General features: G+C 51.4%; 2 protein-coding genes across 2 annotated transcripts; one reads left to right on the plus strand and one right to left on the minus strand.

Moving 5' to 3' along the window:
* Positions 1 to 7,377: 7,377 nt before the first annotated feature.
* Positions 7,378 to 8,241, plus strand: C12H16orf92 (chromosome 12 C16orf92 homolog). The gene is made up of 4 exons (XM_053556180.1): positions 7,378 to 7,441; positions 7,768 to 7,926; positions 8,015 to 8,102; positions 8,220 to 8,241. Exons 1-4 carry the CDS (start codon positions 7,378 to 7,380, stop codon positions 8,239 to 8,241), a joined length of 333 nt encoding a protein of 110 aa, XP_053412155.1.
* A 207-nt stretch (positions 8,242 to 8,448) lies between these two features.
* Positions 8,449 to 14,735, minus strand: TLCD3B (TLC domain containing 3B). The gene is made up of 5 exons (XM_053556181.1): positions 13,889 to 14,735; positions 12,889 to 12,972; positions 10,072 to 10,306; positions 9,622 to 9,717; positions 8,449 to 9,466 (listed from the first exon to the last, which is right to left on the minus strand). The coding sequence occupies exons 1-5, from the start codon at positions 14,011 to 14,013 to the stop codon at positions 9,182 to 9,184; spliced, it is 825 nt and encodes a 274-aa protein (XP_053412156.1). The 5' UTR covers positions 14,014 to 14,735; the 3' UTR covers positions 8,449 to 9,181.
* Positions 14,736 to 22,079: the final 7,344 nt, after the last annotated feature.

The following is a 22,079-nucleotide window of genomic DNA, read 5'->3' on the forward strand; positions in this document are numbered from 1 at the left end:
CAGGTGGATAACTTGAGCTCATGAGTTCGAGACCAGCCTGAGCAAAAGCAAGACCCTTGTCTCTACTAAAAATAGAAAAACTGAGGCAAGAGAATCGCTTGAGCCCAAGAGTTGAAGGTTGCTGTGAGCTATGATGCCACAGGACTCTACCCAGAGTGACAGCTTTGAGACTCTGAAAGAAAAAAAGAAAAAAGACTATGGGTAAGTGAGCAACCTCTCTGCAGAGGCCAGTGTGATAGCAGATACAAGGTGACAAATTCACATACTCTTTGACCCAGAAATTCCACTTCTAAGTTTTTATGCTATAGATATGCTGACCCATGAGCAAAATAATAGAAGTTCAAGATTCTGAACTACAGCATGTTCCAGAAGACTGGAGACAACCAAAATGTCCACATGTGGGGGACTGGTTCAATCAGTTATGACATACTTTTACACAATAAAACAGTATATAGCCATGAAAAAGGAGGAGGCTTCTTTTGAACTTATATAGAATCATTTTCCAATCTGGTTTTAACTTTAAAAAGCAAGGTGCAGGACTCGACACCTGTAGCTCAGCAACTAGGGCACCAGCCACATAAACAGAACTGGCGAGTTTGAATCCAGCCCAGGCCTGCCAAACAACAGTGCTGACTACAACCAAAAAATAGCCGGGCTCCTGTAGTCCCAACTACTTGGGAGGCTGAGGCAAGAGAATCGCTTAAGCCCAGGAGTTGGAGGTTGCTGTGAGCTGTGACAATGTACACTGTGTGCTAGTGTAATCCGCACTCTACCCAGGGCGACAGCTTGAGACTCTGTCTCAAAAAAAAAAAAACAAGGTTCAGGGCAGCATGTATGGAAAGCTGCCATTTGAGGGTGGGGAGAATATATAGATGGGTGGGTGTGAGTGTGTGTGTGCGTGCGCATGTGCGTGCACGCATACATAAGTTATTTCCGAAAGGCTAAATAAGAGAGTGATAACTATAGTGACCTCTGAGGAGGTAGAGCAGGAATAAGAAATACTTTTCTTTTTTTTCTTCTTTTTTTTTTTTGAGATGGAGTCTCTCACTATATCACCCTCTGTAGAATGCTGTAGCGTCACAGCTCACAGCAACCTCAAACTCTTGGGCTTAAGCGATTCTCTTGCCTCAGCCTCCCAAGCATCCACCACAATGCCCAGCTATTTTTTGGTTGTAGTTGGCCTGGGCTGGATTCGAACCTGCCAGCTCAGGTGTATGTGGCTGGCTCCCGAACCGCTGATCTAACAGGCGCCAAGCTGAAAAATTTATTTTTCTTTCTTTCTTTATTCTTTTTCTTTTTTTTTTTCTTTTGTAGAGACAGAGTCTCACTGTACTGCCCTTGGTAGAGTGCCGTGGCGTCACACGGCTCACAGCAACCTCTAACTCTTGGGCTTACGCGATTCTCTTGCCTCAGCCTCCCAAGCAGCTGGGACTACAGGCGCCCGCCACAACGCCCGGCTATTTTTTTTTGTTGTTGCAGTTTGGCTGGGGCTGAGTTTGAACCTGCCACCCTCAACATATGGGGCCGGCGCCCTACTCACTGAGCTACAGGCGCCGCCCTATTCTTTTTCTTTCTTTTTTTTTTTTTTGCAGCTTTTGGCTGGGGCTGGGCTTAAACCTCCGGCATATGGGGCCAGTGCCCTACTCCTTAAGCCACAGGTGCCACCCAGGAAAGATTTATTTTTCAATATATATCTTTTTGGACTTGATATCTGTAGCACAGTGGTTACAGCTCTGGCCACATACACCCAGGCTGGCAGGTTTGAACCCGGCCCAGACCAGCTAAACAACAATGACAGCTGCAACAACAACAACAACAACAACAAAATTGCTGGGCATTGTGGCAGGCTCCTAGCTACATGGGATGCTGAGGCAAGAGAATCACTTAAGTCCTAGAGTTTGAGGTTGCTGTGAGCTGTAATGCCAAGGCACTCTATAGAGGGTGACATAGTAAGACTCTGTCTCAAAAAAAAAAATATGTATATATATATACATCCTTTTGTATCTTTTGAATTTTGTGCCATGTGACAGGTTACCTATTCCAAAGCATACAGTAAGATTTTATATATATATATATATTTTTAATTTTTAGACAGAGTCTGACTTTCTCAACCTCAGTAGAGTGCTGTGGCATCATAGCTCACAGAAACTTCAAACTCTTGGACTCAAGAGATCTTCTTGCCTCCGCCTCCCAAGTAGTTGGGACTATAGGTATATCCACCACAATACCAGGCGATTTTTTTTTTATAGAGGTGGGGTCATGCTCTTGTTCAGAGTGGTTTCAAACTCCTGAGCTCAGGTGATCCACATATCTCAACCTTCCAGAGTGCTAGGATTACAGGCGTGAGCCACCACACCTGACAAATAATATATTTTTAAAGTAAAGGCAACCAGCTGGGCACAGTGGCTCATGTCTGTAATCCTAGTACTCTAAGAAGCTGAGGCAGGTAGATTGCCTAAGCTCAGGAGTTTGATACCAGCCTGAATAAGAACAAGACCCATCTCTACTAAAAGCAGAAAAACTAGCCAGGTGTTGTGGCGGGCGTCTGTAGTTCCGGCTACTTGGAAGGCTGAGGCAAGAGGATAACTTGAGCCCAAGAGTTTGAGGTTGCTGTGAGCTATGACACCATGACACTCTACTGGGGTTGAGAAAGTGAGACTCTGTCTTAAAAATAAATAAATAAATAAATAAATAAATAAAGTAAAGGCAACCATTAGGTTTTCTTCATGGTACTTCAGGGTAGAAAGGAGGCAGGACTAAGGAAAATGCCTTCCAAGGTCATAGCTGGTGGCTCCAATGAGAAGGTGTAGGCAGGGAGCTTGCTGTGGAGTGAGAGGGACAACCCAGTCCAGGGCTGTGCAGAGTCTAGTCTCCTGCAGGGCTCTCTTCTCAGTGTGCCTAGCCCAGCTGCCTCCAGAAAGCCTTGTTGAAGGCAGGTGAGGATGAGGAGCTAAACCAATTATAGAGGAAAATAGCAAGCAGTTATGAGTCCTGGTTTGTCCAGAGGAGGAAGACTTTTCATCAAACAATCATCCTTCTAGTCATTAAGTATTTATTGAACACCTACTACAGATTTAAGTGATACAACTATGATAAAGATCAGTGATCTCTGGCTTCCTAGTCTCCTAGGGGAGATAGACAAACACACAGTTCAAGTTCAGGGCAATGGCCACAAAGATAGGGATGGTCAGAGAGCCATGGGAGCCCAGGGCTCACTTCCCAAAGGAAGTGTTGTCTTAGCTGAGACCTGAAAGATGAGGAGTTAGCCAGGTCAAGCATGGAAGCAGGGATATACCACACAGAGATCGTGCCAAGCCTGGCAAGCTATCAGGAAACCAGCATATTCAAAGAAAGGACCGAAGGCTGGTGTTGCTGAGGTATGCTGAGGCAGGGGAAAGGTGAGAAGGTTTGAGGTGGGTCACCAGACAGGGGCCAGCCAGCACGAGTCTTGAAAGCAAAGGAGAGAAACACTCATAATTTATACCAGAGACAATGGGAAGTCACTGGAGAGTTGTTTTGTTTTTGTTTTTTTTTTGAGACATTCTTACTTTGTCACCCTCAGTAGAGTGCCGCAGCATCACAGCTCACAGCAACCTCCAACTCCTGGGCTTAGGCGACTCTCTTCCTCAGCCTCCCAAGTAGCTGGGACTACAGGCACCCACCATAACGCCCGGCTATTTTTTTGTTGCAGTTTGGCCGGGGTCGGGTTTGAACCCGCCACCCTCGGTATATGGGGCCGGCGCCCTACCCACTGAGCCACAGGTGCTGCCAGACACTGGAGAGTTTTGAGTAGTAGATTCACATGCTCTGACTGTTCTGGCTAGTAGTTGAGGAATGGATGTTGGAGGGTAGAGGTGAATGTAGGTGAACCAGTCCGAGGGTTGTTGCAGTAGGCCAGGTGAAACACAGCATTGGCTTGAACAGGGAGGAATGCACTGGAGGGAAGGGCAGCAGATGGATTTGGGGTCTGTTAGAAACTGAGCCAACAGGTCTTAACTGTGGATTTGTCAGATGAGCAATTGGGAAGGGATCTGAGGTGATTCCTAGGTTCCTGTCTTGAGCAGAACATCCAGCAGAATGGTGGGACCATTTGCTGGGATGAAAAAATTAGAGATGGAGCAGGTTTGGAAGGAGAATCTAGAGTTCCGTTTGGGAGCTATTTCATTGGAGATGGTTTTGGACATACAAACAGATACATCAAGCAGGAAGTTGGATATAGGAGTCTAGAGCTCAGAGGAGAGGTCTGGGCTGGAAATATGCATTTGTGAGTCACCAGCATATCGATGGTATTTAAAGCCATGAGTCTGGATGAGATCACCTAGACAGAGAGAATATAGATAGAAAATGCCCAAGGCTGAGCTGGCTAGAGAAGGAGGAGTCCCGAAAATTGGTGAGCATGGCTCCTATGCTGGGAGTTAGGGGCAGGTGTACCCTGCTGAGAGACAGAATGGAATAAGAAGTAACCATTTGATTTGGCAAATTAAGTCCATTGGTGGATTGACCAAAGTGGCTTCAGTGCAGTGGTGGAGATGAACCCAGATGAGAAGAAGTTGAAGACTACATTAAAAGTGAAGGAATGGAGACAACAAATGGGGACAACTCCTTAGGAGGTGTCCATCTATGTTAGGATGATGTGCATCCACGCCTTCTCTCCCCTGTGATTCTGGAGGGCAGAGACCATGCCCTGGTGATTTCTATCTGAGCCATAAAAAGACTCTACCCAGCACACAGCAGGAGCTCAATACATGTATTTAATGGTTGGATGAATGGATGAGTGGATAATTCCTTGTTTGAGTCCAAAGGGCCTTTTTTTTTTTTTTTTTTTTTTTTTTTTTGGTAGAGACAGAGTCTCACTTTATGGCCCTTGGTAGAGTGCCGTGGCCTCACACAGCTCACAGCAACCTCCAACTCCTAGGCTCAAGCGATTCTCTTGCCTCAGCCTCCCGAGCAGCTGGGACTACAGGCACCCGCCACAACGCCCGGCTATTTTTTGGTTGCAGTTTGGCCGGGGCCGGGTTTGAACCCACCACCCTCGGTATATGGGGCCGGCGCCCCACCGACTGAGCCACAGGCGCCGCCCAAAGGGCCTTTTTTTATAGAAACAGCAGTTGTCTTCTTTTTGAGATTGAAGAAGAAAAATATCAGCCCCAAAGGCCACATACTCTGGACTCCCCCAGCTAACCCTGAGGAGCAGCTGCACGAAGGTCTTCGGAATTAGGTTATTGAGTCCCTTTATCCCCTCACAGTGCCCTGTTATTTGAGGTAAGTCACCTCCCCTTTTTGAGAAGAGATTTGTTTGGGGGAAGCGGACCTCATGGGACAGTCCTAAAGGAGGTCCCATAGGTGTCAGTCTGCCTCTTCTCTCTTTTTCCTTTGTTTTGTTTGTTCGTTTTCCTCTTTTTCTGGGCTTTTTTCTTGTTTAGGAACTATCCTGTTTCCCCAAAAATAAGACAGTGTCTTATTTTAAGGTGTGCTCCCAAAGATGCGCTAGGTCTTATTTTCAGGGGACGTCTTAGCTTTCCTGTAAGTAGGTCTTATTTTCAGAGGATGTCTTATTTTCGGGGAAAGAGGGTAGATGCCTTGGTGAGTGCCTCCCAGGGTTGCTATGTGAAGCACAAGTGGGCTAGGACTCTGGGGTCCCTGAGGGCAGGAAAGATGTACAGGTGGGGTATCCAGGCAGAAAAGGAGCCTCTATCTGTGGGCAAAGGACATCATACATGCCACAGACACCCGCCTGGCTTTGGGGGAAGCCACGCCCTGGGTGTACTAGAGGCTGATGAATAGGCATCTGTGTACCGAGTGACACTAAGGAGACCCTGAAGTGTCCCTGGGTTTAGCGGTTGGAGGGTGGGGCGGGACATGTCTGTGACAGACAGACCTACCCGCCAATGAGAAGGGAGCTAACTCATACCCTGAGATGGGACCACAGCAGAGAGAATGACTGTTGGGAAGTGACTGAGAGGGGAGGTGGGATGGCCCCTGAGAGAGTCCACTGGCCACGTAAGGGTAAAGTGAGAGGCGAGGAAAGTCAACAAGACTCTGTGGATGGCCAAGAGACCTGCCTAGGAATGGGCCCGGGGACTTCCTTTGACCACCTCCCCGCCCCCCACTGCCATTCCTCAATGATCCGTTTTCTAGCAGCACCAGATGCAACCTGGGCGAGAGGACGGCCGGGAGCCGCCGGCGCTGTGCCTTCCCGCGGCCGGCGGAGGGGAGGGCCAGGCATGGACACGGCTGCCACCTAGCGGGAAGAGCCAGTTGTTTCTATTGATTCCCAGCCCCAGGGTCATTGATTCTCAGCCGGGGATTGAGAATGAGGATGGGGGTTGGAGATGAGGATGCTTCAATGGATCTGGGAAACCGCTGTGCCTAGAATTTGGGCAAGGAGGAAACCTCAGGAAGGACAGCACACGCTCCTGGAAAGTGTGCCTGCCCACATCACTTTTCCCCTCTGTGCCTTGGTTCCTCCCTCCTACAAGGGGGGACAAGAGTACCCACCTCCAGGGTTATAGCAGTGGTTTAAAGAGCCAATCTGCACAAAGTATTTGAAATAGAAATAAGTGCTCAATAAATAGTACCTGTAGTCGATCAAAGGGGTAAGTGCAGGCCGGGCATGAGGGTTCATGCCTGTATCCTAGCACACTAGGAGGCCGAGGGAGGTGGATTGCTTGAGCTCAGAAGTTCCAGACCAACCTAAGCAGGAACAAAACCGTCTTACTAAAATAGAAACACTATAGCTGGGCGTTATGGTGGGCGCCTGTAGTCCCAGCTACTCGGGAGACTGAGGCAAGAGAATCGCCTAAGCCCAAGAGCTGGAGGTTGTGTGAGCAGTGGCGCCATGGCACTCTACCAAAGGTGACAAAGGAAAAGAAAGAAAAATAGAAACACTAACCCTGCATAGTGGCCAGCGCCTGTAGTCTCCGCTACTCGGGAGGCTGAGGCAAGAAGATTGCCTGAGCCCAAGAGTTTGAGGTTGCTGTGAGCTATGACGCCACAGCACCCTGGTGTGGGCAACAGAGTGAGACTCTGTCTCCAAAAAAGGGATGAGGGTGACTGGAGGTGTGTAGTAGCTCTGTCTTCCAACCCCAAAAATGTGCCTGCTATACACATACAAATGCGGCTTCCCTTAGTTCTGGCATTCAGCAAATTGCCCTACCAAGCTCCTCTTATTTGTAATTTCTGAGGCAGCCACTCTTACGGTTTTGTCATCAGCATCATCTCCAAAGATAAAGGTTCTGTTGGTCCCAACCTATCTTCTTCTGATTCTGGGGGTCCCAGGTCCCAGCACTTTCTCTTCTCACCCCAGAGCATGCACTCACAATGATTCTGAGCTGTGACATCACAGAGCCCCCATATCCATATAGGAGTGGAAGGGCCATGAGGATGTGGCAGTGGGTGTTGGCATGGGTGTGGCTGGCTGGGCTGTGGGCAATAGAAACAGGTGGGGTACTGTCTTGGTAGCAGTGGGAAGGAAGAAGGCTCTGGGGGCAAGGGGAAATGCCCCCTTAAAGAGTGGGAGGACAACCCTGGGCCTTTCTCTTTTCTCTACCCTTCTCTCCCATCTTCCCCATCTGTCCTCTCCACCCCCCATCTCTACCATGGGTTCTCTTACAAAGAGCACTGCTGAACTTGGGAACAAAATTCAAGCCCTTCTGGAGCCATAATAAGGCAGTGTGGCCTAATAAGGCCTTGAATCAGCCTCAGTCTCTTGGGGTATGGGCAGGAGTCTGCTTGACTGTTGTCATAGACTTTTGCTGTGGGTCCTAGTGCCCAGCCCAAAGAGTGCCGAGGCTTTAGCCCCAGGCACAGAGTCTCCAGTCTTCATAGACAGACCTGACTTCTTTGATTACCCAGACTCCGACCAAGCCAGGCTCCTGGCTATGGCCCAATTCATTGGCGAGAGACCTGTCATCTTTACACGCTCAGGTGTGAATCAGGGCCTGGGGGTGAACTGCCCCTCTCTCTTCCACTGGAGATGAGTCAAGGTTTCCTGTTCTTCCTCCTTGCCAAGCAGGTTCCAACTTGGGGCTCTTCCATCGCATTCTAGTGGGTGCTCTGGTGGTGGCCTTTGTCTTCCTCCTCTTCCAGTTCTGTACTCATGTGTAAGGCCTGCCCCCTGCCCCGATCCACCCACCTTCACCTTCCTCAGGAGAGGCTGAAGAACCCCAATCCAGGGGGTCAGTGTGTGACATCCCATCTCTGACCTCCATATCCCACAGGAGCTTCCAAAAAGGGGCCTGAAGAGTGGACAAGGGCCCTGGACTCAACCCGGATGCCCAAATCCTCCTTCCTCTCCTACTGATGAATAAAAGTTGAATAAAAGTCTTTGCTCCCTCCCTCCTCCGTGGCTGTTCTGTGACCTCTCTTACAGATGTCCATGCTTTCACTGGCTGCACTCCCACCTCCCCCCTTCCCGGCCCCAAAAGAACCTGGCAAAGAGAGCCTGGGTGGCGTTCACGCAGATCGTCTTTATTAGCAGTCTGTAAGCACCTCCCAGGGTCCCCTGACCCTAGATTGGAGGAAGCCTTGAGAGGTCTGTAGCACCAGGGACATGCCAGGGCCCGAGGGCAAGATGTGCAGCCTAAGGGGAAAGGACTGGGCACCCCTCACCTGCTCCAGGGTTGCTCAGCACTAGGAAGGCTTGGGGTTTAGCAGCGCCTCCCTCCCCCCAGCCCAACAGCCTAGTCTGAATTTGGGCAAATAAAATTCCTCAGGCTGGCCTGCCCCAGAGAGGAGCTCTGGGGGTAACAGCCCCTGGTGATGCCATGGTGGGGGGTAGTTAGGGTGTCTTCTCCCCACCAGATGACAGGGAGCCCAGGGGTTTTGCAGTGGAGGGGTGGGATGTCCTTGGCAGCAGGGCCTCCCTAACTATGTCCTGACTCCTGGTCCCCTTGAGTTCTAGTTCTTATCTCCCCACAAGCCCTCCATCCCTCAGTGGGGGGAGGGAGTGGCCAGTTCCCTTCTCCTGTGAGTAGTGTGCAGGAAGGGGTTGCTAGCCCTGGCTTGGGCACCGTGGGGAAACAAGGTCCCCCTGTCCTGCCCTTCAGGGCCCCTATCTCTTCTGGTCCATCTGTGTCCTGGGGCCGTTGGGCAAAAGCCCCTGGCTGCCACCCCCACCCATCAGCCCCACAGCCTTGTCCCTATGGAGGTGGGGCAGGAAGGGGAAGGGCCCCAGGCCCCCTCAGTCCTGGGTCTGGCAGGGAGAGGGCGGCGGGGAGCGGGGCCGGAAGAGGCGGCAGGCCCCACGGCAGATGAGGAAGAACCAGTAGAGCTGGGGGGCCAAGAGCAGTGCAGCGCCCAGGTTGACGTGCGCTGGGATGGCCAAGGGCACAGCCAGCAGGGGCAGGCCGGCGTGCCGCCCGTAGGCCCAGTACAGGTAGGGGAAGAGCAGCACCCGGCAGCACAGGAAGCTGAGCAGCATCAGGGCCCCGTTGACCTTGTGCAGCAGAGTGTGCTGCTGCTTGTACTGCGGACACACGCGAAGGGTGGCCGGAGCGCTCTGCCACGTGCCCCACTCAGCACCCACCCAACTCCCCTCCACCCCAGCCTGCAGCTCCCCCCACAGGTGCCTTCCCTTCCTGTACCCTCTCTTAGGCTCTACACCCCCAGGTACCCTCTCACCTGGATCAGGATCTTGCCAAGGCAGACAAAGGGGGTGCTGACCTCTGCCATCAACATGCAGCCCAGAAAGAAATCTCCCTTGCCCTGTCGCCACACCTGAGCAGAAAGGGAGGAAGGTAAGGGGCTGGTCCTCACCTGGGTCTCCTCTCTCTCTGTCTCTTTTGGAGATGCTTAACTCTGGACTTCTGAGCATGTGGGCACAGTAGCAAAGTTGGATGCATTACTTCCAATGGCCCTTCAGGTAAGACTGTGCTCCCTATGTCATAAGTGAGGAAACTGAGGCTCCGGGACACGAGACAACACATCCAAAGCACCACAGCTGGGCACAGCACAGACCCTGGTACTCGGCAAACCCCCACCTCCCGTCAATAGGTTTCCCTGGGGCTCTCCCAGGCCCACCCGGCTACGGGTACACAGACACACGGCTCCCCAGGCTCCCTAGGAACTCACCACCGAGAGTGGGAAGCACACCAGCACCATGACGGCATGATGGAGCACCATGAGGAACTCCTTGTGTAGGTACCCGCGCGCCACAGCCCAGGTGCTGCTGGGAGCTCTGGCTCCTCCGTCATCCCCTCCGTGCCCTTTGACCTGGTGCTTGTGCCAGTGACAGAGGAACATGGCATAGATGTCATAGATGAAGTAGGGCACAGCAAATTGAGTGTAGGCAGAGGAAAGCCAGTGTCTGTTGGACAGAAAGAGAAACGAGAGGGAGAGAGAGAGAGGGAGGAATCAGGAGGAGAGGGGATGGACGGTGTGACTCAGGGCTTAAGTGATCTTTACGGCAACCCTGAGAAGGAAGCAGAGTCTCCAGTTACAGATGATAGAACCAAAGGGTAGAGGGTGAGAAGCTCACCTCCGGTCACACAGTCCCACAGCTAATTGGTGATGGTGCTGGGATTCAAGCCCAATGGGTCTTGGAACTCTCCCATGTTCCTCCCTCCCCTTCTGCAATTTGATGGGAGAAGAGGGAAGAGAGCAGAAGACACCCACAGACCAAAGGGCACAGACAGGGCGAGAAAACGAATGATCTTGGGCAAGCTATGGGGACAGCTGAGGTTAGAAGAGGCGAGACTGGTGAGGAGAGGTCATGTTAGTGACCACCAGCTGCCTGCTCACTACACACAGGTGCTATTCTAATGTGCTGAACGCTGGTGCACATAAACTTTATTGACTTCTCACAAAACCCTATGAAAGGTAGGGGTTCATCCTCCCCATTGTACAGATGAGGAAATGGAGTCACGAGCAAGGTAAGCTGGCCAAGGAATAAACATGGGAAATCTGGCTCCACAACCCTTGCTTCAGCTGTGCTGTCCCTAGAAGATTCCAGAGGTGTCAGACTAGGGCGTGTTGGCAGGTTAAAGCTGGTGTCAGGGCTGCTCGTTCTGCCTGAGTGGGGCCCAATCTCTTTTTTCTTCAGGTACAGCCAAGCATTAAGGAGAAAACGCTGAGCAAAAGGAGCCAGAACAGAGAAAGTTGTCTGTACTTTGAGAGTAAACAAAAATGAGAAGTGCATGAATATGCAACATTGAGTTTTTCTTCTTGAGTCAGCACATTGGCACTTGCTCTTAAATCCTCCAGTCCTGAGACAGGTCTGAGGTGGGGATAGGAGGTCAGGATGGCAGGCCCAGGGGAGCTTACCCAAATAGGTGGAGAGAGGAAAGCAAAGTCAGCCAGAAGCTACACAGAAGGAAAGCTCCCAGGAACCCAGAGTGCTATGAGGGGCAGAGGAGAAGCTGGGGTGGGGGCCAGCAGGGGGCAAGTGGAAGCAGCTGGCAAGCCCTGGGGCAGGCCACCCAGGAGGGACAATCAGGGAACAATCAGGGAACAGAGAACCTCAGACCCATGGTCCAGCAAGTGCTGGAACTGTGGCCTGGAGGCAGGGAGTGGAGAGGGGAAGAGACAGCTGGTTAGAAACAAAGGGCAGGAAAATAGGGAGAGAGTGGAAAAGGGTCCAAATGGCCCATTAGAGAAATTGTAGCAGGGAGTGGCCCAGAGAGCTGGCTCCACACACAAAATGGGAGAGGGGATAGCTGGGCCATGTGGGAAGATCAGAGTAGCTGCCAGGCCTGGCTGCAAGGTGGAGGGTTCAATCCCATCCCCGCCCTCTCAGCAATTAGGTGCTCAGAAGTAGGAACAGCTGTTGCCCCTGGATTAACCTTGATCCTCCCCACCTACCTGAGGATTAAAGGGGAGAGGGACAAGAACAGACCTGGGGAGGAGGGGAATGCAAGAGCCAAAAGGTGACTCTGGTGTGGCGCAGGGAGTTATTGTGGGAGCCCAGGTTCATCTTGGACCAGGTCAGGGAGGGGCAGAGAGAGGCACGAAGCCAAGTCACCAGCAGGGTCTGACGAAGTTAAGCATCCACTACAGAGGAGGAGGAAGTACCAAAGACTGTCCTAGGCGTCTGCCACATATCAACTCAACTCCTCCTCACAGCAGCCCTTCCAGGAAGGGATGCTGTCTTATGCTGTAGTAGAGGGGACTCATCTGCAGCAAAGAGGGGATGGACCTCCAGGTCAGATCCCCTGGACGATGTCACCTGGGGCTCAGTGGCCACCAGAGAAGGGAAGCAGGGCCAGAAGTTAAGAGCGAGCCTTGTCAGCACTCATAAACCACTAGCAGCAGCCTGTAGGTCAACCAGAGCAGGCCGTCAGCACCACGGACAGGGCCCCTCTCCTCCTCCTCCTCCTCCTGCCCCATCTCTTAGGCCTGGGCCATTTTGGCAAGCCCCAGGCACTGCAGCACCTGCTGTGCCAAATGTTGGCCTCTCTTTTTCCTTTTCCCCTCCCCCACTGCCTGATCATTAGTGGCCCGTGTGGGTCATCTCTCTCCTCTCTTCTCCCTGGAGCACAGAGCTAGGGCTGGACACCTGGATCTCTGGGAGAGGGTGAGCCTGGCATGAGGACTGGGCTCCCTAGCCGGGTGCCCATTGGAAGCTGGGTCTGACTCCCAGTTGTAAGGGAAGGAGGAGGCAGTGTTGGAAAAGATGAGAACCACGACAACCCAGCAGGAAGGGGAAGCTGACTAGGGAGAAGGATTCTCTTTGATTTTCACCCTTTCTCCCCCTCCTCTGACCTTTAAGGACAGGATGGGATAAATTTATCCCTGGGTGTTGAGTTGCAGCTATTGAAGTTAACTTGCTCAGGCCCAAGTTAAGGACTTAGGGACCACTGACAGAGTTCCCTGCTAGATGTGGGCTATTCTGGGGTCACACATACACATGGACTGCTGGGACCTGGGCAGAGGTGGTCTCTTGACACTTACTGGTCATCAATGATGTGCTTGCAGGAGGTGGAGACGATGTAGCCAGCTGTGGAGGCCATGATGGCTTGGACAGAGGACACTAGCCTAGGGAGAAAGAAGGGGAGTGGTAGAGGAAAGAGGTGTGTGCCTTGATTTCCCTCATTGCTAGTCTAGTGACTGTGCTTTGGATTTGGTCACTTCTCGGGGCCAGTCCTTTCCCCTTTACCTGAGGCTGGGCTTGCTCAGGCTCACCCACCATCACCACCTCACAGCTCCGAGAGCTGGGCGGCTCTGACAGCTGGGTAGCTCCCCAGTTCACCCCATTCCTTTCCATCTTCTTCCTTCCCTCTTGTTTATGGATACTGAGTAGTCTTCCACTCAGGAGGACACCAGGGAGGTCGTCCTGAGGTGAGACAGTGCTGCAAATGTGCTGCTGACAAGGCCTGGGGCTAAAAGGTGACAGCAAGGAGGCCAGAGGAGCCCTGTGCCTGTTCACTCCACTCACCTGCCCAGTCATCATGCCCTCATCACTCTGGCCCCTGGGTGACCCCAAGTTCCCCCTAGACATTTTCCCACACTCTCCTTGACTGCTGCCAACACCCCCTCCCCAACTCTGGCCCTTGTTCCAAGAGCGTAGAGTTCTACCATTCACTTCTCTGTACCTTGTTCCCCCAAACACTCGTCCTGAATAACATAGCTCTCTGTCCCTTGCCTTGGTCCCTAATATCTTATAGGAATGTTTTAGTCATAGGCTGGCCCTATTTTGGAGGGTGGGACAGTGAATGGGGGAAGGAGGGGACAGCAGTCTGAATACTAGTAGACCAGATAGCTGGGCTGGATGAGGTCTCCTGGGACAGAGAGTAAGGCATGAGAAGGGAAGGGCACTTGGAGGCAAAGCCCACTAACCACTGCAGGGGTTCCTACTCCCACAGGCCAAGGTCCAGGGAAGTGCTGGGGCCCCTTCTGTCCCCTGAGAAGCCTGAGAAGGGGTGAAGGGTTAAGGGAAAGGGAAGCAGTTTACCTGGCAGAGACAATGACCGCGTCGGCCTCCTCCCAGCGCAGCTGGGGCAGCCGCTGGAGCGTGTTCTTGGACAGGAGGAAGAGTCCGGGGAACACCACCCCCCCAGCCACCATTGGGGTCAGCATAGTGGCCGTGAAGGGACAGGGAGGCCGAGCAGAAGGGGGTCAGAGGTGGGGAAGGGACACCAAACCAGAAAAGGAGAGAGAATAAGAGAGGAAGGGGCACAAAGGGGACAGGGTGGGGACGGGATGGGGCAAGGGAGCCTGAGCCAGGGAAGAAGAAGGGGAGTCGGTGAGACTGAGGAAGCAGGGAGGGGGCAGCTGGGCTGAGACTGGGACAGGGAGGACAGGAGAGAGGAAGCAGGAGCAAGCCAGTGAGAGGGCTGGGAAGAGATGAGGAGGGGAAGACTTGGTGAGGGACAGAGAGGAAGAGGGGACAGGAGGAGGATGCAGATGGGGGAAGGGAGGGAGGACTGGCCAGGTGGGGAGGGGTGGCTTACGTGGAGAAGCTGGGAGGGCCCGAGAGGCGGGGTGGGGGGACCGTGGTGCCAGCCCTGAAGGAGGGAGGGAGGCCGGTGGGGAAGGAGGGAGCGGGGGGAGCAGCTGGGTGAGTGGTCAGCGGTCAACCCCGCTCTCCCGCCTCCTCTGCTGCCTCTGGCTGCCACCACGGTCCTGGCTTCCCAGCATGGGCGCAGCACATGGCATTATAGAGAGTTCATGCCCAGCCCCCTACCCCCTCTGTAGGGGGAGGGGGAGGGGAGGCCACCAGCTTGAGGGGGGGCGGGGGGGGAAATGATGGCACCGACCAGACACCGAGAAACCGGACCTGCAGCAGCGTCTCCCCATGCAGCTCTGAGCCACAGCCGTGGCTGCGACAGAGATGGGGGGAGCTGAGAAAGAGGGAGGGGGGAGGCCCTTAAAGAGACAGCAGCTGCAGTACAGGGGGCTGCTGGGGACAAGGATGGGGGAGGAACAGCTCTTTTCCTGGGGAGGAAGAGGGCCCGGGACACCTTGGCCCGCTGAGGAGGCTCTGAGCCCCCAGATGGGCCTGACCCCATCTCCTATCAGCACTTTGCTGATGCCTGGCACTCCCTCCTCTGCCCATGCTTCCCAACAGGCACCCTCAGTGGCCTGCCCCGGGGTCCAGCTTTGGGCACCCACTCAGGCAGAAGAGAGGATTCCCCAGGAGAGGGGGTGGGAGAAAAGGGTGCGTCTGCTCTCTCAGAAGGAAGAGCTGAAGGAATGGATGGGCACAAGAACCTCAACACAGCATCTTCCACACCCACAGACCCCCACACCCTAATGACAGAAGGGAAACCATCCACAAGGCACCTTCTGTGAGCCCCTGATTCTGCTGCAGCATTGTCCCACGCCCTCATGGAACTACTGGAATAGCACTGAGGTGGCTGCACTTGTCCCCTCCTATAGGCCAAGCATGTTCCTGAGGCTTTAAGTGACTGCCCAAGGTCACATAGTTAAGAAGTGGCAGAACCCTCCCTTCTTGGGCATCAGAGTGGCATGGCAGTGCATGGTGTGAGGAAGGTGAGAGACCTGCCTCTCAGAGGCCCACCTGGAGCCCAAGGGTGCCCAGGGTCTGGCCCCTCTTGACCTCCCCTGAACACCCACCACTCTTTTCCTTCAGTTTTCTTGTGTTCCCGTCTCCCCCTCCTCTGAGACTTCAAAGAACAGCTAGTTTCAGAGTGTGAGAGGTCTGCAGGACTGGCTGGCTCAAGCCCTTCATTCTAGAATAGGGACAGGGAGCCAATGGCCATCTGGAGGCAGAGGCCCAACAGGAGACAGATCTGCTGCTTTTCTGTGCTGCCTTCTGAGATTCTACCTTCCTGGCCTGATCCCAACTGTTCACAGACTTCTGCAGGACATGGGACCTGCTACCCAAATTTCACTCTCGTGAAGGGTGACACAGGAGGGTCACTTGAGCCAGGCTTGCCCTAAGGTTCGCCTCAATAACCAACCCTCCCGTTCTCCCTACCCTGCCCCAAGCCCACCCTACCTCTCCCGTACAGAGGCAGGGTCGGGGATGAGCAGTTCTGTGCTTCCCTCTAGTGGCGAGCTGTAGGAACGCCCCAGAGAAGTCTTAGGCAGGAGTGACAAGCGATTTTAGAGACAGCAGCAGACCTGACCTGACCTCAGACCTTCACGTAAAGGTGGGGGGAAAGAGATCCAGCTTCCTGAGTTTTTCCTACATTCTGGACGCCGTGAGAGGGGATTTGTGTTGATTCTTACTTAATCTTCCCAACTGGTGGTATCCCTATTTTACAGAAGAAGGTTGAAAGGAAAAAAAAGAACTTCCCAAGGTAAACACCGCTATGAAAGTTGGTAAACTGGATTTCAAACCCATGTTGGCATAACTAGAAAACCACACATGAGCAAAACTATAAAAAAAAATTACTGAGTTGGGTGATGGTTGGCCACCATAATTGATTAATAATCACAAAACTGGTCTGGGAACTGTGCTTTCTTTTTAAATGAGTCAGATTGAAGTAGGTATAGACAAGGTTTTTGTTTTGTTTTGTTTTATGCCAGGGGATTTACTCAGCCACCTTAATAAAATCTGCTTCCCGTGAACTCCTTCTCCTACCTATGGTTTGATGATAGGATACATTGATGTGAGGCTTTGTCAATAAGGCCATAAATTTGCAGCCTGAGGGCCCAACCCAGCCTATAGAGAAGTTTTGTATGCCAGTATCATGTTGCCAGTGTAATTTTTTCTTAACTAAATTCTAAGTTATTCATTAATGTCCAAAAATTGGGGTGATTAAAAAAAAAACTAACTTTTTTTTCATAGTCTCATTCTATCACCCAGACTAGAGTGTGGTGTTCTCATCATAGCTCACTGCAACCTCTAACTCCTGAGGCTCAAGTGACCCTCCTTCGTCCCCCTTCCCAGAGTGGGGACTACCACTCCTGGCTTCAACTTCTTTCAAGAAAGAACCAGGCCAGGTGTGTGGCTCATGTCTGTAATCTCAGCACTTGGGAGGCCAAGGCAGGTGGATTGCCTGAGCTCACAGGTTCAAGACCAGCCTGAGCCAGACCAAGACCCTGTCTCCAAAAATAGCTCAGCATTATGGTGGGTGTCTGTAGTCCCTACTTGGGAGGCTGAAGCAAGAGAATAGCATAAGCCCAAGAGTTTGAGGTTGCTGTCAGCTATAATGCTACAGCACTCTACTGAGGGTGACAAAGTGAGGAAAAGAAAAAAAAAGAAAGAACCAGGCTGGGTGTGGTGGATGAAACCTCTAATCCTAGCACTCTGGGAGGTTAAGATTGCTGGCTTGAGCCAGTCAGTTCTGCCTCTCACACTGAGCAAGAGCGAGACCCCATCTCTACAAAAAATAGAAGTTCAAGACCAGCCTGGGCAAGAGTGAGACGCCCCCCTACAAAAAAAAAAAAAAAGAAAAGAAAAATAGAAAAAATTAGCTGGGCATAATGGCTAATGGGATGCATCTGTAGTCCCAGCCACTTGGCAGGCTGAGGCAGGAGAATGGCTTGAACCCCGGAGTTCGAGGTTTCACTGAGCTAACGCCACACCACTACACTCTACCCAGAGTGAGAGTGGAACCCTGGGTAGAGTGGGTTCTCAAAAAAAAGAAAGAAAGAAAGTCCCTACATTTGACACCCCCACAGAAACTACCTCCCTTATATTATTATATATTTTTTGGATACAGTTTCACTTTATCACCCTCGGTAGAGTGCTGTAATGTCACAGCTCACAGCAACCTCCAACTCCTGGGTTTAGGCGATTCTCTTGCCTCAGCCTCCCAAGTAGCTGGGACTACAGGCGCCTGCCACAATGCCCGGCTATTTTGTGGTTGCAGTTTGGCCGGGGCCGGGTTTGAACCCACCACCCTCGGTATATGGGGCCAGCACCCTACTCGTTGAGACACAAGCGCCGCCCCCTCCCTTATATTATTTGCAGGAGTTTGCAACCCCTACCTTATAGACATTAACTCACATGACCCTCACAAAACATCTCCAGGAAGAAAGGAAGTTGGTGTTATTATCAAACCCAATGAGGGATCTAAAGTTAAGAGAAATTAAACTGTGCAAAAGATTTCATTGCTGGTGTCTTTTGCCTCTTAGTTTCACCTCCACCCCACCCCACATTCTGCTTCTGCTCTCACTACTACTGTCCCTGAAAGTAAGCTATTAGCTCGGCCCGCTCTGGCCCCAGCAAAGATACTCTCACCCTTGTCCTCTTACTTGGATGCCACCAAGACAGCCTCCTGTGTCTCCATCCGCAGGCTGGCGTGGTTCTGCAGGCCCCAGCATAGGATCGTGAAGCACAATGGGAAGAAAATGCAACCTAGCACAAAGAGCAGGGTCATGCCTGAGGTAGACAAGGTAAAAAAAGACGGCCATGGGAACACCTCAACACAGCGTCCTTCAGACACATCCCCAGCCTCCTTCACCCCCAAAAGGCAATGACCCCTAAGATCCATCTATCTGTGACCATCAAAAGCCACCATGCAGGCCTCTAATCTTTTTTGGATCTGTATTGCTCTTTCAATATTCCTCATCCAGGGCAACTAGACATCTTAATTTTTTGTTTTAAAGGCAATTCTGTCAATTCTGGTTTTTTTTCTTTCTTTTTTTTTTTTTTTGTAGAGACAGAGTCTCACTTTATGGCCCCTTGGTAGAGTGCCGTGGCATCACACAGCTCACAGCAACCTCCAGCTCCTGGGCTTAAGCGATTCTCTTGCCTCAGCTTCCCGAGTAGCTGGGACTACAGGCGCCCGCCACAGCACCCAGCTATTTTTTTTTGTTGTTGCAGTTTGGCCGGGGCTGGGTTTGAACCCGCCACCCTCGGCATATGGGGCCGGCGCCCTACTCACTGAGCCACAGGCGCCGCCCAATTCTGTTTTTTTTTTCTGCAACCACCAGAACTTGCCTATACCTCCCAGTCCATCTCACACCTTAAAATTCATCCTTTTTCTTTCACTCAATAACGTGTCTGCTTTCTTTTTTTTTTTTTTTTTTTTTTTTTGGCCGGGGCTGGGCTTGAACCCGCCACCTCCGGCATATGGGACCGGCGCCCTACCCGTTGAGCCACAGGCGCCGCCCCGTGTCTGCTTTCTTAACTCCACCCTGACCCATCTTCTGCACACCCTGCTTCTCCTTCCACAAGCTCTTTATGTCACCTCTCCCTTCTGCTAGGTCCTTAAATTTCTCACAGGGCCTCACCTCTGAGCAATAAGATGGGAGGATAGAGAGGGAGGTTGATGTTTCTCCTCTGCACCCAAAACTTGGTAAAAGGGGCCAAGGGAGGGAGGTGTTCAAATTGTTAAGATTCTTGAACTTTAAAATGACATTTCTTGAAAAAGAAACAGAATTAGCCAAAGCAATGGTTGTCCTATTAAAAAATGAAAACATGTATATTTACATATGTATTATTTGTCTGGAAAAGCTTCCCCTCCCATCTGCTCCAGGGAGGAAAAGAGTGGGGAAGGCCCCGGTGAGACGTAGGAATTTGGAGCCTGCCATCCTGCATCCCTTAAGTGGCCTTGAAGGGACCTCCTCAGGATACAAGGAAGGTGTCAAACTGCAAGGGCACGAGGCTGCTATGCTGAGGCAGTTGGAGTTGGAGACCGCAGGAACATCATCTTCCGGTTGGTGGATTGGTTGGACTATGCCATCCTCCCATTGGTCAACCAATTGGCACACGCTCCCTATCATGTGCTTCCCAGAGGTGTGTGGGGTGGGGCGGTTCTCGTACTTTGCATATAATTGGCCAATTAGAATTCGTTGATGACTTGATAGACAGCTAAGTTTTAGGGTGGAGCTGGAAGAAAAAGGAAGAGAAGGGAGAGATAAAGAGAAAATAAGAGTAGCAGCCATAGGTTGTCTTTGCTTTAAAAGGCGATGTAGAATAATAAAGATGGCAGTTTCTAGGGTGGTAGCATCTGGACTTCAAATTCAGATTCCACATATAATCAAAGAAATATACTGTATGGTTTCCTTTACACGAAATTCAGAACATCTAGGGTTAAAATTAAAGCAGTGTTTGCCAGGTACTGACTGGGAGGAGACCCCAGAGAGCTTTCTAAGGCGTTACGAATACCCTTACATGTATTGATCATATATATATGCGTGTGTGTATGTGTGTGTGTGTACATATATATATTCTCGAGGAATATTCCGAAAATTTATACACTTTAAGTGAAGCTGCAATTTAAAAAACGCTACAGAGGCGGCACCTGTGGCTCAAAGGGATAGGGCGCCAGTCCCATATGCTGGAGGTGGTGGGTTCAAACCCAGCCCCGGCCAAAAAAAACACACACACACACAAAAAAAAAACAACGCTGGGGCGGCGCCTGTGGCTCAGTGAGTAGGGCGCCGGCCCCGTATGCCGAGGGTGGCGGGTTCAAACCCAGCCCCAGCCAAACTGCAACAAAAAAATAGCCGGGTGCTGTGGCGGGCACCTGTAGTCCCAGCTACTCGGGAGGCTGAGGCAAGAGAATCGCTTAAGCCCAGGAGCTGGAGGTTGCTGTGAGCTGTGTGATGCCACGGCACTCTACCAAGGGACATAAAGTGAGACTCTGTCTCTACAAAAAAAAAAAAAAAAAAACGCTACAGAAATTTACACCCTGGCATGGTGGCTCAGGTCTCTAACCTAGCACGTTGGGAGGCCAAGGAAGGAAGATTGTTTCAGGCCAGGAGTTCAAGAACAGCCTGAGCAAGAGGAACAGCTCATCTCTAATAAAAACAGAAAAAAATAGTCCAGTGTGGTGGTGCACTCTGTAGTCCCAGCTGCTAGGGAGGCTGAGGCAGGAGGATCACTTGAGCCCATGAGATGGAAGTTCCAGTTAGTTACATGACACCACGTTGCCATCATGCCCAAGCAACAGAGCAAGACCCTTTCTCAAAAAAAGGGGGAAAAAGTAAAAAATAAAATAAAAAGGAATGATGACTCAGAGTCTGTAGCACAGTGGTTATGGCGCCAGCCACATACACCAAGGCTGACAGGTTCGAACCCACCCCGGGCCAGCTAAACAACAACTGCAACTACAAAAAAAAAAAAAACAGTCAGGCATTGTGGTGAGCACCCCTAATCCCAGCTGCTTTGGAGACTGAGGCAAGAGAATCGCTTAAACCCAGGAATTTAAGGTTGCTGTGAGCTGTGATGCCACAGCCCTCTACTGAGGGTGACATAGTGAGACTCTGTCTCAAAAAAAAAAAGGAGGGGGGCGGCGCCTGTGGCTCAAAGGAGTAGGGCATCGGCCCCATATGCCGGAGGTGGCAGGATCAAACCCAGCCCGGGCTGAAAACCGAAAGAAAAAAAAAAAAAAGGAGGGTGGTGCCTGTGGCTCAGTGAGTAGGGCGCCAGCCTCACATACCGAGGGTGGCGGGTTCAAACCCAGCCCCAGCGGAACTGCAGCAACAACAACAACAACAACAAAAATAGCTGAGTGTTGTTGTGGGCGCCTGTAGTCCCAGCTACTTGGAAGGCTGAGGCAAAAGAATCTGCCTACACCCAGGAGCTGGAGGTTGCTGTGAGCTGTGACGCCACAGCACTCTACTAGGGAAATAAAGTGAAACTCTGTCTCTAAGGAAAAAGGAAAGAAATGTAGGGTCTTCTCTCTACTACTTCCAGAAAGGTGGTGAACAAAACGTTTATGAGCCTCAATTTCTCCATCTGTGAGACCAGGGTAATAATGCCAGCTCATTAAATGCTACTTACATGGTATTTACAATGGATCAGAACAACTATTGAGCGGTTAAAAACATCAAGTCCTGGGGCGGCGCCTGTGGCTAAGGAGTAGGGTGCCTGCCCCATATCTTGGAGGTGGTGGGTTCAAGCCCAGCCCCAGGCAAAAAAACAACACAAAACAACAACAACAAAAAAAACACCTTTTTAGGGTGGTGCCTGTGGCTCAGTGAGTGGGGTGCTGGCCCCATATACTGAGGGTGGTGAGTTCAGGCCCAACCCTAGCCAAACTGCAACAATAAAAAAAATTAAAAAAGAACATCAAGTCCTTTCCTCAAATCAACCTCATGGATAGGAATTATTCTTGTGCCTCTTTCACAGATGAGAAAACAGAGGGACACAATCAGGAAGTGCATGAAGTAGGATTTTTTTCAATCATATTTTCTGAATTATTGGTCTCCATAAAGTCAAGCAGATGTAGAAGACCCAAAAACTCATGTTCCTAATGGAACTGAAAACCTTTTTTAAA

The sequence above is a fragment of the Nycticebus coucang genome, chromosome 12, assembly GCF_027406575.1.
Source record: "Nycticebus coucang isolate mNycCou1 chromosome 12, mNycCou1.pri, whole genome shotgun sequence".
NCBI lineage: Eukaryota > Metazoa > Chordata > Mammalia > Primates > Lorisidae > Nycticebus > Nycticebus coucang.